The sequence below is a fragment of the Chrysoperla carnea genome, chromosome 3, assembly GCF_905475395.1.
Source record: "Chrysoperla carnea chromosome 3, inChrCarn1.1, whole genome shotgun sequence".
Classification (NCBI taxonomy): domain Eukaryota; kingdom Metazoa; phylum Arthropoda; class Insecta; order Neuroptera; family Chrysopidae; genus Chrysoperla; species Chrysoperla carnea.
This window is the reverse complement of record NC_058339.1, coordinates 1663814-1679689: the sequence shown is the minus strand read 5'-3', so window position 1 is coordinate 1679689 and position 15876 is coordinate 1663814. Positions and strand designations below refer to the sequence as shown.

The 15876-nt window shown below is 31.5% G+C and overlaps 1 protein-coding gene across 1 annotated transcript; it reads right to left on the bottom strand.

Annotated features, from left to right (window-relative positions):
* Nucleotides 1-13004: 13004 nt before the first annotated feature.
* LOC123294937 (lysozyme-like) lies at nt 13005-15315 on the bottom strand. Its single transcript, XM_044876135.1, has 3 exons — nt 15105-15315; nt 14340-14495; nt 13005-13194 (listed from the first exon to the last, which is right to left on the bottom strand). Exons 1-3 carry the CDS (start codon nt 15250-15252, stop codon nt 13058-13060), a joined length of 441 nt encoding a protein of 146 aa, XP_044732070.1. The 5' UTR covers nt 15253-15315; the 3' UTR covers nt 13005-13057.
* Between the last annotated feature and the right edge of the window lie 561 nt (nt 15316-15876).

Here is a 15876-nt window from a genome sequence, read left to right as displayed (position 1 = left end):
GTCACCTATGTCAATGAGTACTTTCGAAAACTCCTCAGCTTGTGGATTTGGTTGAAGATGAACACGCATATTGATAGTCAAAGATAGAACTTTGACCGAAGGCCATAAAAAGGATGACTTGATACAGGCTTGAATTTCATCAGCGCGTGTTCCTCGTGGTACAACAGGCAATGTTTGTCTGAAGTCACCAGCCAAGAGAACAACTACTCCTCCCATAAGTTGGTTGCAACCTCTGATGTCTTGGAGCGTTGTGTTCAGAGCTTCAATAGCTTTTTTGTGAGCCATTGTGCACTCATCCCAGATAATTATTTTTGTTTCCTTTAGTACATGAGCTATATCACTTTGTTTAGAGATGTTACAAAGTGGGGAATGACACAAATTTAGAGGTAATTTAAATGCAGAGTGAGCTGTTTTGCCTCCATCAATCAAAGTCGCAGCAATTCCTGAGGAAGCAACAGCTATAGCAATTTTTTTCTCACTTCTAATTTTTGAGAGCAACAAATTGATTAAAAAAGTTTTTCCAGTGCCACCTGGAGCATCAAGAAAATATAATTGCTCTAAATTAGAAATAATCGAATTCAAAATTTTACTGTAAACTTTTTTCTGTTCTAAGTTTAACTTAGGAACATTTTCAGCTACAAATTCATTCAAATAGGTAGTGTCATAAGCCAATTCATTCAGATATTGACGATTGGTGAAAATAAATCTTTCCTCTCGTGATGGGGAGGGGAGACCGAACTGAAGAAGTGTCTTTCCCGACATTGATATAACAATATCTTCAATCAAAATGAGGCATTTGTTGTAAATAATGTCAAGCATCAGCTCGGCATTTCCATCTTCTCGTTCTATCTCTCTCCTAATATCAGAAAAATTGTCTCGGTATTTCTCCCATAATTTCTGTGGGTCGCCAACATGACAAAAAACTAACATGATGGCAAACAGCTCACGGATTTTGAACGGAGAATCAGAGATGCAAGCTTCTTCTAGAGTGTGATCCCAATTAGCATCATCTTCGAGAAGACCTAGTGCTCTACATGCTGCTTGAAATGTTGGCTGAATTACTCCATCAACAGTTTTTAAAGCATAAAATGATACTGGACCTCGAGTCTGATGTAATAGAAGACGCAGATAATAACACTCGACATTACCGGGATGAACGGTATACACTCTACCTAAAACATGATCTTTCTTAACTCCTAAATAACCTGGAACATCCTTACCTTTTTTCCGCCTTTCAAAGTGGTTTTTCTTCCATACATAGTAAGCCGGAACTTCAAAGTATAAAAGAGTTTTTGCCAAATTATCACAGTTGCAAAGTTCAAAAAAAGCCATTAGAGTTGTCTTTGGTGGATTAACAACTTTATCAATTACATTTCCTTCTGTGAAGTAAACTCGTTGACCGTTTTCAAGATGTACAGCAAGATGCATGACAGTAGGAAATCTGTCATGAATAGAGAAACAAAGTATGCGCCAAACCGCTTCAGAACTACTAATGTAACGTCCTGCTTGGTACTTTTTCACCTCATCAAAATCCTCAACGATAAACGCTGCTTGGTCAGATCCTTTATTAAGGTAGTTACAAATGTATTTAATAGACTTAACAGAATTACAATATTCCACATTAATATGAGCTTTAAAAGTACGGGACAGAACGGGATTGTACGGGACTACCCATCTATTGTCAACTTCAACTCCGTTAAGGGTTATTTTCATTCCACCATCTGCTGGAGATCGTCTGCGATACTGAGGATAGCCATCGTCTCCAGTGACAGTTTCTTTTAAAAATGCCTTAGGATATCTTTTAGTACACTTTCCTTCAACCATACAGGGTGACTTTGAGTTGAAAGAACCACATGGATCGTGAATCATGGTTGATTTTATGATTTCAAAAAGATCTGGATCTAGGTTAGGATCAGGTAATTCAGCGCTTATAATTTGGTCAACAGACTCAGATCTTATTTTTTCTTCCAACCACAGTAGAATGTGAACATGAGGAAGTCCACGTTTCTGCCATTCGATAGTGTACATGTGACATTTTGTTTTACCAAAAATACTACCCACTGTAAGAAGCTTCATCATATGTTTCACTTTTACATTAAAAACTCTCGCTACAATGTCATGTCGATCATGTGATTTTTGACCTTGACGCAAAAGCTCTGTTATTTCTGGCCACTTGGGATTGCAGGTGAAAGTAATAAACAAATCTGGCCGTCCATAATGTCGAACATATGTCATTGCATCCTGAGTTCGCTCATGCATATAACGGGGTCCACCAGTAAAAGAAGAAGGTAACACAACCATTTTTCCGATAGTTGATTGTACATCATTTTTCGTCAAAGCATCCTTTAAATGAACATATTCCTCACTTCTCAGCTTTTTTTGGTTATTACGGATCCAGTTAAGTCGTTCAGTCTCAATTTTGGCATACATGTCTACTAAAAATTGATTCAAAAGATTACGAAATAATAATAAGTAACCTTCTTCACCATCGCGTTCCATAATCCTGAAGCTGTAAAATTCTGAAGCTGACACGGTTTTATTGAGAGGAGTCTTAGTCTTCTCATCACGCTTCGGAATATTAATGTGATATCTATCTTCTCCATAACAAAACATTAATGGGTATTGCAAAGCATCATAAGCACGGTGTGTCTCGCAGATTCTTTGGAGAACGATATCTCGTTTTTCAAAATCCTGCCCAACGATAAGGACAGCTACTTCCCTAGCTTGAGGAGCATTAAAGCGGCCTTTATGTTCACCAGAAGGTTTTCGATCAGCATTAATCACGACTTTGAACTCCTTTTGACCTTTTGGAACTGAATCTATTGCAGCTTTAAAATCAAGAATATACTTATTGTGATCATGAAGCATCATCTGCAATTGATGAGTTAATTTTGAATTAATTCCAGGATAAATGCCACAACGAATATATCGTTCACTATCATCATCACCAACAAAATATATTTGAAGAAAAGAAGGCTGTTGATCAGAGCTAGCCATTAAACTCCCTATTCTGTGGTAGACCTGTCCTTGAATTTTGAATGTTGGCATAAAATTACCTTCACGTACCTGCTTTCCTCCGAAAGACGTCATTTGAAAGCATCCATTATAATTACGAATATTAGAAAAAAAATGTTCTGATAATGGATGCTGATGAGTAAGTAAACTATGTAAGGGTTCAGGATAAGGAGCAAGCTTAGACAGTTGAACTTTACCGCTACTGCAGCACATTCCTTCAGTTTCATCTTTCCATTTCAGAGCACGACACCAAGAGCAAGGTAACCGTGATCCAGGATGTACAGTTTTGTCTTTTGAATAGTCAATTTGACAGTTGTATTTAAAACCGGAAAAAGCCTTAGAAGTCCAGGGCAATAATTTAGTTTTTGATCTTTTTTCGAGATATATAACTGAATTTTCTCTAAAAATATGTGGATTTCTGGCCTGATAATTTTTTTGAGCTTTTTTCTTAACTTGAAGATGATTTTGAACATATTTTTGAACATCTTTTTTCTGGATCTTAGGATGATTTTGTTTGTATTGTTTAACAGCTTTTTTCTGGATCTCAGGATGATTTTGTTTGTATCGTTTAACAGCTTTTTGGTTGACTTCTTTATGGGTTTCCGTGTATTTTGAAGCAGCTTCTCTAAGTTGTTTAGCTCTAATTGCACCTGAAAATCTTTTTCTTCGTTTTTGACCTTTTTGTGATGGTGACTGAATAGAAGAAATCGATTGATCTAAATTATATAGAACAGTATTGGAATCAATTTGAGTAAAAGATGAATTTATCGCATCATCAGTTTGCGTGTTAATAGGACATGATACTTGAACATCAAGACGGTCTGATTGAGCAATATCATGGTTGATGGATTCAGTTAATGGAATTAAAGCGTTGAAATGACCACTATTACTACTTTCTAGTGAACATTAATCTTTTAATTCCACATAGTGCTTCGCCGAACGTAGCTACAAAGCAGTTATTTTCATAGACTTTAATTTCATACGGAAATATTTCTGATGCTGCTCTAACTTCACAAAGAGATCCATACGTATCTAACTTTGACATGTCATCAAAGTACAAATGTTTAGTTTTATAAGGTTCCCCAGATAATTGTTGAGAAAAACATTGGAACCTTTGCCAGTTGTCAAACACGTAACGAACAATTTTTTTTCTTATAATAGCACTCATTGATATAGTACCACAAAACAAAAACGATAATGAAGAAAAAAGACACGCACCATCACCAGGAATGTGGATTATTTTTAATGAATTTATAGACTCCATTAGTGTCGTAAAATTTTTGATGTGTAAATAGAAATTATAAAAAGTAAATAATGTAACTCAACTATTCAGTATTAAATAATGGAAAAATAATTTATATCAACTAAATTATCATCATAAACAAAATAATATTAAAAAATTAAAATAATAATGTATTAAAAATTTTTTAAATAATTCAATAAAATAGCTTTAAAATTGATTAACTTGAAAATGTCACTTAAATCACTTTTTCAATATAATTTTTTTGACAGTTGCTTGTTTACGTTTTTTTAATTGTGACATATGAATGAAATATTAAAGTGAACAATTCATTTGTTTTGAAGATAACTTCAAAGCTTTCAATAATAATAAATAAATAAATAACTAAATAATAAAAAAATTGAATTTTATAATTTTTTAATTAACGCCCACGCAAGGATTTATGATTGTGCCATTTCATAAAATTCATTCTTTACAGCTCAAAAACTCCAAAAAAATCATTCTGGCCAAGTTTCAATCCTTTAGCTGCTATAGATTAAAAGGTACAATTTTTTTTAATTTTACGCCCACGCACGGACATGTGGGGGTAGAATTTCATAAAATTTATTCTTAACAGCTCAAAAACGCGAAAAAAAAGCATTCTGGCCATGTTTCAAAGTATTAATAGCTATAGATTGAAATTTACGAATTTTTTCTTAATTTGACGCCCACGCACGGGCACGTCAGGGGGTGGAATGTCACAGAATTCGTTTTTAAAAAATTTCTAAATGTAATTTAAAACATTCTGACCAAGTTTTGAACTATTAAAAGCCATAATTGAAAAATATGAATTTTTTATTCATGAACACCCCCGCAACCCCCCTTGTGGGTGGAATTTCGTAAAATACGTTCTTAGCTGACCTCTACTTGGCAAAAGGAATATTCCCGCCAAATTTCAAGTCTCTAGGTCTTATAGTTAGAGATATCGTGATGAGTGACTATCTATATCTATAGAAAGTCTCCTATATATTTATAGATTTGCACAACTCCGTACCTCGAACAAACAAATTTTGCGTGTTGTTTTCAGTAAAATCAGTTATGTTATAGATTTGGCTGCCACATGCACTCTTTGCAATTTAAATGTTCATGAAACTTTACATCATTTGTTGTTTGTTTGCCCTGTTTACAACTTTGAGCGTGACGGTTTTTTCAAGAAACTCAATTCTACGACTTGGGACTTGGAAGGTTTGTTATACTCTTTTAATGAATGAAGAAATTTGTCATTCTAGGTTTAGAATTAAAATTTTTTTTTTCATTATGAATTAATATGATTGTATACTTTTATTGCTAATTTTTTTTTCCAATCATTTTGATTATTTCTAGAATTTTTATTTTTTCTGTTCTTTTGAGTTTGATTTTTTCTTGTTTTTCTTACATATATTTTTGTGTTTTTTTTTTTTTTTTTTTTTGTTGTTTAATGTCTAGGAATTCTTTGTAAAAGGTTGTAAAATCTATTATTATTATTATTATTATTATCTCATCTATTTCATAGCAGGGCTGAGCCCGATTTAGTTTACCGCACGGACACAGTCAAGTGACGGTAAACTGTTTTTTCCTTCTTCTGGTCTGTCATGTGAACCGGAGAATGTGTGTGAGTGTGCGTGTATATTTGTGAGGGTATTTTTGTTCTTGTAGTGTGTATAAATGTATGTATGTTTATTGTGTTCAGCGACCTCGCCTTTTGGGTGATGTGTGTGGTGTTGTATTGTGTTGTGCTCGCTTTCGCGTTCGATGAGCGATTGGGACGTTCTCCGTCGGTTTTGAATAGTGTGCAATTTGGCCATGTGTGAGTCTTGTGAGTCTTACAATGGGTGAAGTGTTTTGTGTGAGGTTTTGATCAAAGACTATAGGATAGACAAGAAGCAGAAGTATAATTATAAGTGACATCTGGAGTCTGAGGCGATCAACTATTAAGTTTGTAGGCCTTTGCGGGTATGGCTATTAAGTTTAACTACTTTGCGGGGGTGACTATTAACTATTAAGTTTGAAAGCCTGACTCGGTAGAGGCGCTGAAACTCGTATACTACGATTTTACATTAGCTCATATGGGCTGCTTCTCCTCTATCCTATGCTCTTTGGTTTTGATTTATTGGTGGTGGTACGTGTATGGGTGTTGTGGTTAATAAAGACTGAAGGTTGTGTGTGTTGGGTACTGCAATGTCTATGAGGAATGTGGTTTTTGTGTGTTTGTGTATAAGTGTAATGTCTGGCCTGTTGTAGTGTACCGCCTTGTCTGTGATAATTGTTCTATCCCAATATAATTTGTGCGTGTTGTTTTCGAGAATTGAAGATGGAGTGTATTTGTAGTATGGTGAGTTGTCTGTTGTGAGTTTGTGTTTTATGGCGAGTTTTTGGTGTATTATTTTTGCTACCTGATCGTGTCTGTGTTTGTAATCTGTTTGGGTAAGACGTGAGCATGCTGATGTAATGTGTTGTATTGTTTCTGTATTGTAATGTGTTGTATTGTATTCAATTATTATTATTATTATTATTATTATTATTATTATTATTATTATATAAAATTCCATAATTTTGGCGGTGAAAGGAGATGATAGTTTGTTTTAAAATTTCTCATTTTTGAATAAACTTTTCACCTATATAAAGTTACAGTATCAGCGAGTATCATGAGCAAAATTTCATTTAAAAAAAATTAAAATCCTTAAATTGTGAACAAATGGGGAGATTAGTGAGGGCAAGGAATGTGAGGGCTCTTACGCGGTATCTGCTAGTAATTTTATAAGTGTAGCTAATTTTTTTTATTCTGAATCCTGAAGGGGATATATTTGAACAAAATGCATGATACCAGTCAATAGAAATGGGTATCTTTTTTGAAAACATTTTCTTGACTCGATTTCGTATAAATCGAATGCATTAACAAGTTTCGGTAGACTTTTGCGCTTTCTATTGAAATGTCAGGTTTTCGAAAACATGTTTCAAACCATAATTGTTTGTATTTTAAATAAAAAATAATCTCTATCTCTTCAATTTATTAAGTTTAAAAGTACCCTGAAATTAAAATCAAATTCAAGGCCTTTGTAATGTTTCCCCAGATTCCAAATAAAACAACTTTTACATGAAATTTGACTGGGGATATAAAAATGGTTTACCATATTGTTGTACTGCTCATGTAACATGTTTCATGAAATAAATAGATAGTAAGATATTATAGATGTTTATACATCTTTTTTGGTGAACGATATAGAAATGAATCATGCAGACCATTTGCTTTTACGTGACTTTTCATAACGAAGCAGTGAATTTATACAAACGAATGCATTGCATATTTACCTTTATTTACATTTTATAAGCAAGAAATTCTTATATCGTTTTATCATTTGGAAAATTAGCATTTGATTCGTAGCTATAATTTATTTTTAGATTTCCATCAAAGTTTAGATATAAAAAGCAGCATCGAATGATAGACAAGAAAAAGAAGTGAAAACAACCAACTGAATAGTAAATTGGTCAGAAATATCCGATATAGAAACTCTTGAATTTCAATGTTTGCATTATTTTTCACAAATTAAAAAAGTTTAAAATACCAACCTGCAAGTAATGTCTATAATTTTTGTTTTTTTGTTTTTCGAAAATCTGTAATTTTGTCCTAATTTGCGCCCTGGGGGATAAACAGTGATATTTATGAAAAAAATGATTCAAACAATAGTTGCTTATTTTTGAATTAAAAAACTTTTTTACATTATCTCTAACGGTTACATTTTCCATCTCTAACCGTTTACAAGACGGGTTCTACAGACCCAAGATCCAATTGACCTATTTTGCTCATTTATGGACTCACATTTACTTTTCAACGGACAAATGAAGATGTTTAAGCGTTACAAATTTTTAAAAACCGCAAAATTGCACCTTTATAAGTCTTATTTGCAGTATGAGCGGCAGGGTTGGTTTATACCACTTATATATGTAATATATATCCAGGTATACGAAGTTAAGTCCCAAGTTTGTAAGGCTTAAAAATATTGCTGCTACGAATAAAATTGTGGAATAGGTGTTCATAAAACCACCTAATAATTTTCATAGCTTGCTCAGGACGTAAAAAGTGAGGTGAAGATCGTAAATGAGCAACATAGGTCAATTGGTTCTTGGATCTGTAAGACTCATCTTGTAAACTGTTAGAGATTGAACAAACCTTTAATATAAAAATGTTTCTTTTTTTTTAATTCAGGAGACCTTAAAACGGTAAGATTGTTGCGAATTCTGAATCGAGTTTTCAAGTGGAAAATCTTACCTCTACAATGGACCCGACTGCCTTTTATATAAACTCGGGACCCATTTATATCTAAACTACCTCCTTTCTTCCCAATAATGGGCCCCGACTGTACGTAATGCAAACTACTGGAATGTTTTTATTCTTTTTAGGTTTTATTCAACGCTGTCGAGTGTTTTCATTTTAAATTTTTCTTTTTTTATTAAATATTTTTTAGTTACAATTTTCAACCAAATAAAAATAAAAAAAAAATTAAAAAAAACACTAAATAATAAAAATTTAACTTTATTCACTTAAAATTTTGAGAAATTCTTTTTAATCATGTTAAAAAGTCACAATAAATTTTTACTAAGGACTGAAAATTAAATTGTTTTCAGAAAATAAGTTACCGTAAATTAACATTAGTTCTTATGGGAATTAATAACAAAATTATAAATAAAGATGATTTTTTCGTGCAGTTTTTCCTTAATATTAATTAGTATTTTCAGTAAACATTATTTTCTTTTGTATAAATAGTTAAAGCTTAAAATATTTTTTATATTATATATAAACAAAAAAAAAAAAAACGAAAAAAAAAACTTCTTGTTTCTTCCTGGTGGAAAAATATTTGGAGAAAGAAAAAGTCTTAATAAGTCTTATCAACTCTAGAACCGTCTTAGGATTTTTGAAAAAGTCTTAGAAACTCTGAATGGCGTTGAGAAATTGTTTCTTCAAATTGTTTCATATTGTTTCTTCAAATATTTTTTCCACCAGGGCTGTGACAATGTTAAATATTTGTTAAAAGTCTAAATATTATGGCTATACCATAAGAATGAATGTCAATTTGAATGACAAAACCTATTTAAAAAAATTTATTTCTGACTTCTTAACATGTTTAAGAACAATTTTTCAAAATTTTAAGTTAATGATATTTATTTTTCTGTAGCATCTCAACAACCCTTAAATGATAGATTTCAATTACAATTTTACTTCATCATGTTGAAAAGATTGGAAAGTTTCGTGTATGGATTTTTTTAGCCCATTGGACAATGATTCCCGTAAAGTCAAGTATAATCAGTGCACAAATAATTATTTCTCGAGGTGGGCAGAGAAATACAGCAAATACTAGTTATGAACATCCATAAAAGATACCAAATTCAACCCAAATTGTAAGACTGTTCTACAATAAAAATGTTTATTAACAATCCAGGTTGTTTTAAATTTTAATTCCTCCTATATATATTTATTGACAAATATGTATACAAAGGCGCCGGCAAATAATCGTGCTTTTATTTTCACAAAAAATTTTCACAAGTGCGATTAGTAATTTTTTTTACTATGAGTAATTTTGACATTTAGGGCCTATGAGACGATATTGATTGAAAAATTTGTTAAGGTTTCTTTGTTTCAGATCACAAAAGCAATGTTACGGTGAGAAGCGATTCGCACCTCATCTTAGATCTAGCATCGTCGTGCTTGAGTAGAAAAAAAATTCTTTAATACAAGGTTATAAATTTTTTTCCCATAAATAATAAAGTTTGTAAAAAGTCTAAAAAAATCTTTCGATTATTTGTCTAAAAATCGAAAAGACGGCTTAAAATGTTTCATAATGCTTCCGGTAATTGACTGTAGAAAGTGTCGGGAACATAAAAGTTTCTCGAAAATATTTTTTTGGTCTTGGTTTGAATCAAGTGATATGTACAAAAATTAAAAAAAGCTCTTTCAAAACTGAACTGATTTTAGAGATCGCCGTTTATTTCAGGTGCGGAACTCTATGCTCGCGCCTTAAAAATAACTAAGCACACTCTCCATTAAATTAAAACAAATAATTAAATTACCTTTCAACCATTCGCTTAGAAGCTACGATACCACTAGAATGACTCATACACATAGTGGGCACACTTATAAAACCACTCTTTTTGGTGCGGGGATTAAATTTTATGGGAACAATAAAAAAAACTTTTAACAAAAACAAAACCGACTTCAAAAAAAAAAACTTTTCTAAAATAAATTAATATGCACTAAAAAGTAAAAAAAAAATAGCAATAATATAATGTAGTTAAAACTATTGTTATTTGGAGTCGGTGTCAGCCAAGGAAACAACTCTGATAGAACAGTTTGCTACATTAGCTTGGCTGACAAAATAACAATAATTTTAACTACATTATATTATTGTTATTTTGTTTACTTTTTAGTGCATATTAATTTATTTTGGAAAAATTTTTCTTTAAAGTCGGTTTTCTTTTTTGTTAAAATTTTTTTTATTTTGTGATTTGTAGTAAACTTGAAGTACACTAATTTGTCACTAAAAAAGAATCATCGAAATCGGTTGAAGTGATATTGAGTTATTCGTCCTCTTGTCGTTTAAGACTAAAATTTAAGACTTTTATGGTTTTTCATGGATGTCGTTGTCAGAACTGGACCAAAATGAAATGGGACAGAAAGCACCAGATTTCAAACAGATAAAGAATCATCAAAATCGGTTCACCCAGTCGAAAGCTCTGAGGTAACACACATTAAACAAAAATACAGTCGAATTGATAACCTCCTTCTTTTTTGTTTGAAGTCGATTAAAATTTTATTGAATGAAGAAGATTGTGAAAAATTTTATAGTAAACGGGTCAATCAGATTAAAAGTCCACGAGCAATCTTGGCCATCGAAAGGAGATTGGCATAGTATTTATTTGCCAATCTTTGGGAGGATCCTTGACCAAGAGTTGGGCAAGAGGTTTCAAAATAATAGCCCAATTAATCTACGAAACGGATGACAAAATTGCTATCAGAAAATCAAAAATACGTTGTCATAGAAGAAAACAAGCCCAGAAACATAGCGCTTATTGTTTACGGCTAATCAATTGCTAACTTAACCAAAAAAATTCGCAAAAGTAAAAAAAAAAAGGTTTTCTTGCGATTAAAAAAAAATTTACATCCAATGCACAAAAATGACATAGGAAAGTTCTATCTCTCAAAAAAACGATTGACGACAGGTAAGTCCGATTTGGATGCGTAGATGCCGAAAAAACTTGGCGAAAAGAGTGGTTTTTGATATTTTCATCTAACTTTTTGTTCTCTTTTAATTTTTAAGCTTTACTGAAAAGCGTGGTACGCGCGCTTTTTCTAATAAAGTTAAAATACCTTGATATATATTTCATTTTTACAAGGTATTAAACCCTCCCTCCCTAAATTAACCTAACTTAAAAAGTTTTTTCTCCGAAAAAATTTCCTCCTTCAAAGTTTCCTTCTTCCTTCCTCACCTCGTCAATTTTCCCATTTAACCCTCCCCCCCTTCACGAAATATCCTTCAAAATTCAAAGCCTCCAAATCGACTCCGCCACTATGTTCTGAAAAAAAAATTTTACCCCCCTGAAAATTACCCCCCCCCCCCCCCTACATTCCATTCCCAAAAATGATTTTATTTCTGGTCGGCTAGTGAAAATCCCGTTTTTCTGGCATGTATAGAACTGAAAAAGGTAATTTTGGAATGTTTTTCCGATTTTCTGAAGGGTTGTGAACTTAACGATTAAATTGACCTTATTTCGAGTTGATTGGTGAAAATCCCATCATTCTAGCATGTATTGAACAGAAAAACGCAGTTTCTGGGAGTTTTTTCTCAATTTCGGGGGAGGCAGTGTGTCAATGAAATACTTGAAGTTTTCATCCAGTGAATCACTGATTCATTTACAATCCATCAATGCACTTAGCCCGGTTAGCCTACCACCAACTGGTGGTAGTTTAGTTGGTGTTTAACCAATTATATCCTTGGATAATTAGCTTTCGACCACTGAGCTCGCGTAAATAGTATCAATCATCAACATCAACATTAACAACATTTTAATAAATACATCTTATGTCTCATAAATATTGATGAGTTGTTTATATTATAATAAGTAACATTTTTTACATTTAAACTTTTCTATCTCTAACGGTTTAAAAAATGGGTCCTACGGACCCAAGACCCTATTGACCTATCTTGCTCATGTACGAACTCGACCTAAAAATTAAATAAAAATTTCAGCTTGATATCTTTTTTCGTTTTTGAGTTATCGTGATGACAGACGGACAACCCGAAATGGACTAATGAAGTGATTTTATAAACATCTATAGTAAAATTTTACTCGTAGCATCAATGTTTTTAAGCGTTACAAGCGTTTGGGGCTAAGCTAAGTATACCTTGATATAATATTTCATATATATACAAGGTATAAAATTAAATCACTGCTCAGTCTTAAAGAAATTTTTGTACACTTAGAATAGCCCAAAGATTATTAAAAAATTGACTACAATCCCCAGCGGCCCAATTTTTTTATTCATTTATCTTATTTTTTGCCAAACTAAATGAACTAATATCGTGAAGATAATTTAAAACTTTTTTTAACTAGTTTGACAAGTTTTTTAACACAACCTTGGTTTATAAAGGAATAATAATTTTATTCAACTATATTTAAAAATAATTGTTTTTATTAGTTTTTTTTATAAATAGTAAATTAAAATAAATAAATAAATAAATATTAACTCTTTTCGCATCAAAAGAAATTTTTGTCTCCATAACCGTTATCAGGTTAGACACAATGCTGTACAGATTTAGCATTACCACCTTGGCACTTATTTTTCCATCCAACCCATGCGTTGAAACCATGCACGCCATATATTTTTTTGGCACATTTGGCTGCTTTGCTAATATTAGCCTTTAATAAATCTATAAATAACAAGAATCTTATTGTAAAATTATTTTAATTATTATAACGATTATTTATCATTCCGGTAAGTATTATTATTGGGTTATGCTTTAAGAAGTAAAGGTGTAATACTGTTAAAGCTAGGATTTGAAACACTAACAAACAATAAATAATTGGTTGCGTACAAATTCCACCTTTAGACTTATTCCTTTCTTATTGGTGCATTTTTCTGAATACACTTTTATTCAACAATCACTATAAACAGCTACACAAGTCGTTGACATAGCAATAGACTACGCGAGTACGATTAGATGTTCTTATTTCCATGTTTATTAAAATATTCAAGTGAAATCTCTAAATAAGTCATTTTAAAAATAATATAATGTATTCTTTTTTCTTCTAATGCATTTAAAACAATATAAGTAAGCATAAAATAGAATGCAAACTCAATAGAATAGATTGAAATATTTTGCGTTGCATTATTATCTAAAAAAACACGTTAAATATTACGGGTACGGAACCTTAAACTCGCACTTGAAACATATATAGAAACACTCTCCATTAAATTACTTTTTTCCTTTTGAATCTCGTAGCCAAGCATTTTGAACATTGTGGCCAATGTTTTTGTTTTTTGCGGGTACGGAACCATAAAATCGCACTTGAAAAAAACTAAGAACACTCCGTTAAATTAACTTTCAAACGAAACCAAAAAAATTTAAATCATCCGCTTAGGCGCTACAAACTTATAACACCCCTTTTTTTAGTTCGGAGGTTAAAAATAAGTTTTTCTCACTAAAATTGAAATAAAATATATTGTCAAAATTGCGACTACCGGTGTCACCAGTTGTACAAAATCTAACGAGTAAACTAGCTATTAAAATGTTGAGTACGACTATATTATTCTACTTTGCATCTAATGCTAACGATAAAGTTTGTAATCTGCACGGCGAATTTTTTTGGATTATTTCTACAATCATAAAGCAATGCTACTTTTATCTTGTTTTAACATGATTGCAATGGTAGGGTTTTTTAGGTTCGTGCTTGGTTAATTTAGAGAACTTTTACAACGTTTCTAAAAAAAGTTCAGTTTTATGATTCCTACAAAAATTTGAATCCACATCAAAGCGTTTTATAGAATAAGGTTAATAATTGAACTAGTTCCTACCTTTGCAATTTACATTACATTCTTTGCCTTTTTTTCCATGTTCACACCAATAACGATCATTAATTTGAAATAGTCCATGATCAATACTCCCATCAGCATTAGCCTTATTAATAGCCCTTGTATTACCACTGCTTTCACTCATTACTAAGCACACCCCTTAAAGAAAAAAAATCTTAAAATACCTACTAAAATTTAAAAAAATAAGTTTATAAAAAGTAGTTAATCTCGAATGATGAAATGCTCAAATACGACATACCAACTAATACGAATTCAATCCAGTTAGAAAATACTAAGTTCTTTAGTGCAGTTTTGAACAAGATTCGACTAAGTATAATTGGTATTCGAAAAAATGTCATGAAACAAACAGTTTGTCGCATTTAAGATGAAGGCACCCTCATATTTTCCTTATTTAAGTTCAGATTTTGGTTAAGTATCTTAAAAAATGTGACCAATCACATTTAAAAATTCCCAATCTTCATTCCTATAAATAACGAAAATATGAGGGAATATTTATCTTTAATGCGACATAGTGTATAAAATTACGGAATAAATATTTAATAAATTAGTATTTTGGAAGAGCTACCAATTTAGTTGTAAAAATGTTTGTATCAATAATTTTGAGATTTAACAAAATTGACAAATAAAAACAGTTCTGCAATCTATTTGTCTGCCAACAAGTAAAATTATTATCAATCAGTGAATATTAAAATACTATTAGGTACCTCTTATGTATATCTAATGAAAAACAAAAAACAAAAAACTTACAATCATTCAATTGGTCTTTTGGAAATCCATGCTTGAGCAATTCTTTAGCAATAGCACACTCACTTTTGAATTTTTTACCAGTTACAACTTGATTATTGAATAGAACAACCAAGGCTAACAATACAAACACTTTTGTAAAATTGTACATTTTGCTTACTAACTTTTATATTTTGATATAACGTATTCTTGACTTGACTAATAAATCTCGACTGTACACGATATTTCTGAATTCAAATATTTATATATGTTGATGAGGATGGAATCAAATATCGGAAGTGGGTTTATCACATTTTATTTGATGTATTATCGAGATCAAAAAACCGAGGAAAAAATTATAAAAAATATTTTTTATCATAAGGAAAATTATCAATTGACAATAATTATGATGATGCATTCATGAGTTTTAAATACCTACAACTTAAAAAACCAGTCTAACTAAATGCGTATAAAATAATGACGCAATCTTTTGAAACAATTCGCAAATTTTTCTTCAATATTCCCACATTTTATGGAAAAAGTTGTAAATAATAATAATAGTAATAATAATTACAACACAGTTATACTTCTTAAGGTAGTTCCTCCGCGACCGTCCAGTCAAAAAGTTTTGGACTAATACTATCATTCAGTGCATGAACTGTGCTATGACTATTATACATATACCATATATTATTTTCAAAAGACTGTAGTTACTCACTATTATAAATTCTATACGTATACACACACATACTTTGACATATACTTTTACCATTAGTTTTTATATGCTTTCCACAAA

Coding starts and splice junctions, on each gene's coding strand:
- LOC123294937 (XM_044876135.1), bottom strand. CDS start 15,252: ATGTACAATTTTACAAAAGTGTTTGTATTGTTAGCCTTGGTTGTTCTA. Junction 14,496..15,104: donor AAAAGACCAATTGAATGATT/GTAAGTTTTTTG, acceptor TTTTTCTTTAAG/GGGTGTGCTTAGTAATGAGT. Junction 13,195..14,339: donor ATGTAATGTAAATTGCAAAG/GTAGGAACTAGT, acceptor TGTTATTTATAG/ATTTATTAAAGGCTAATATT.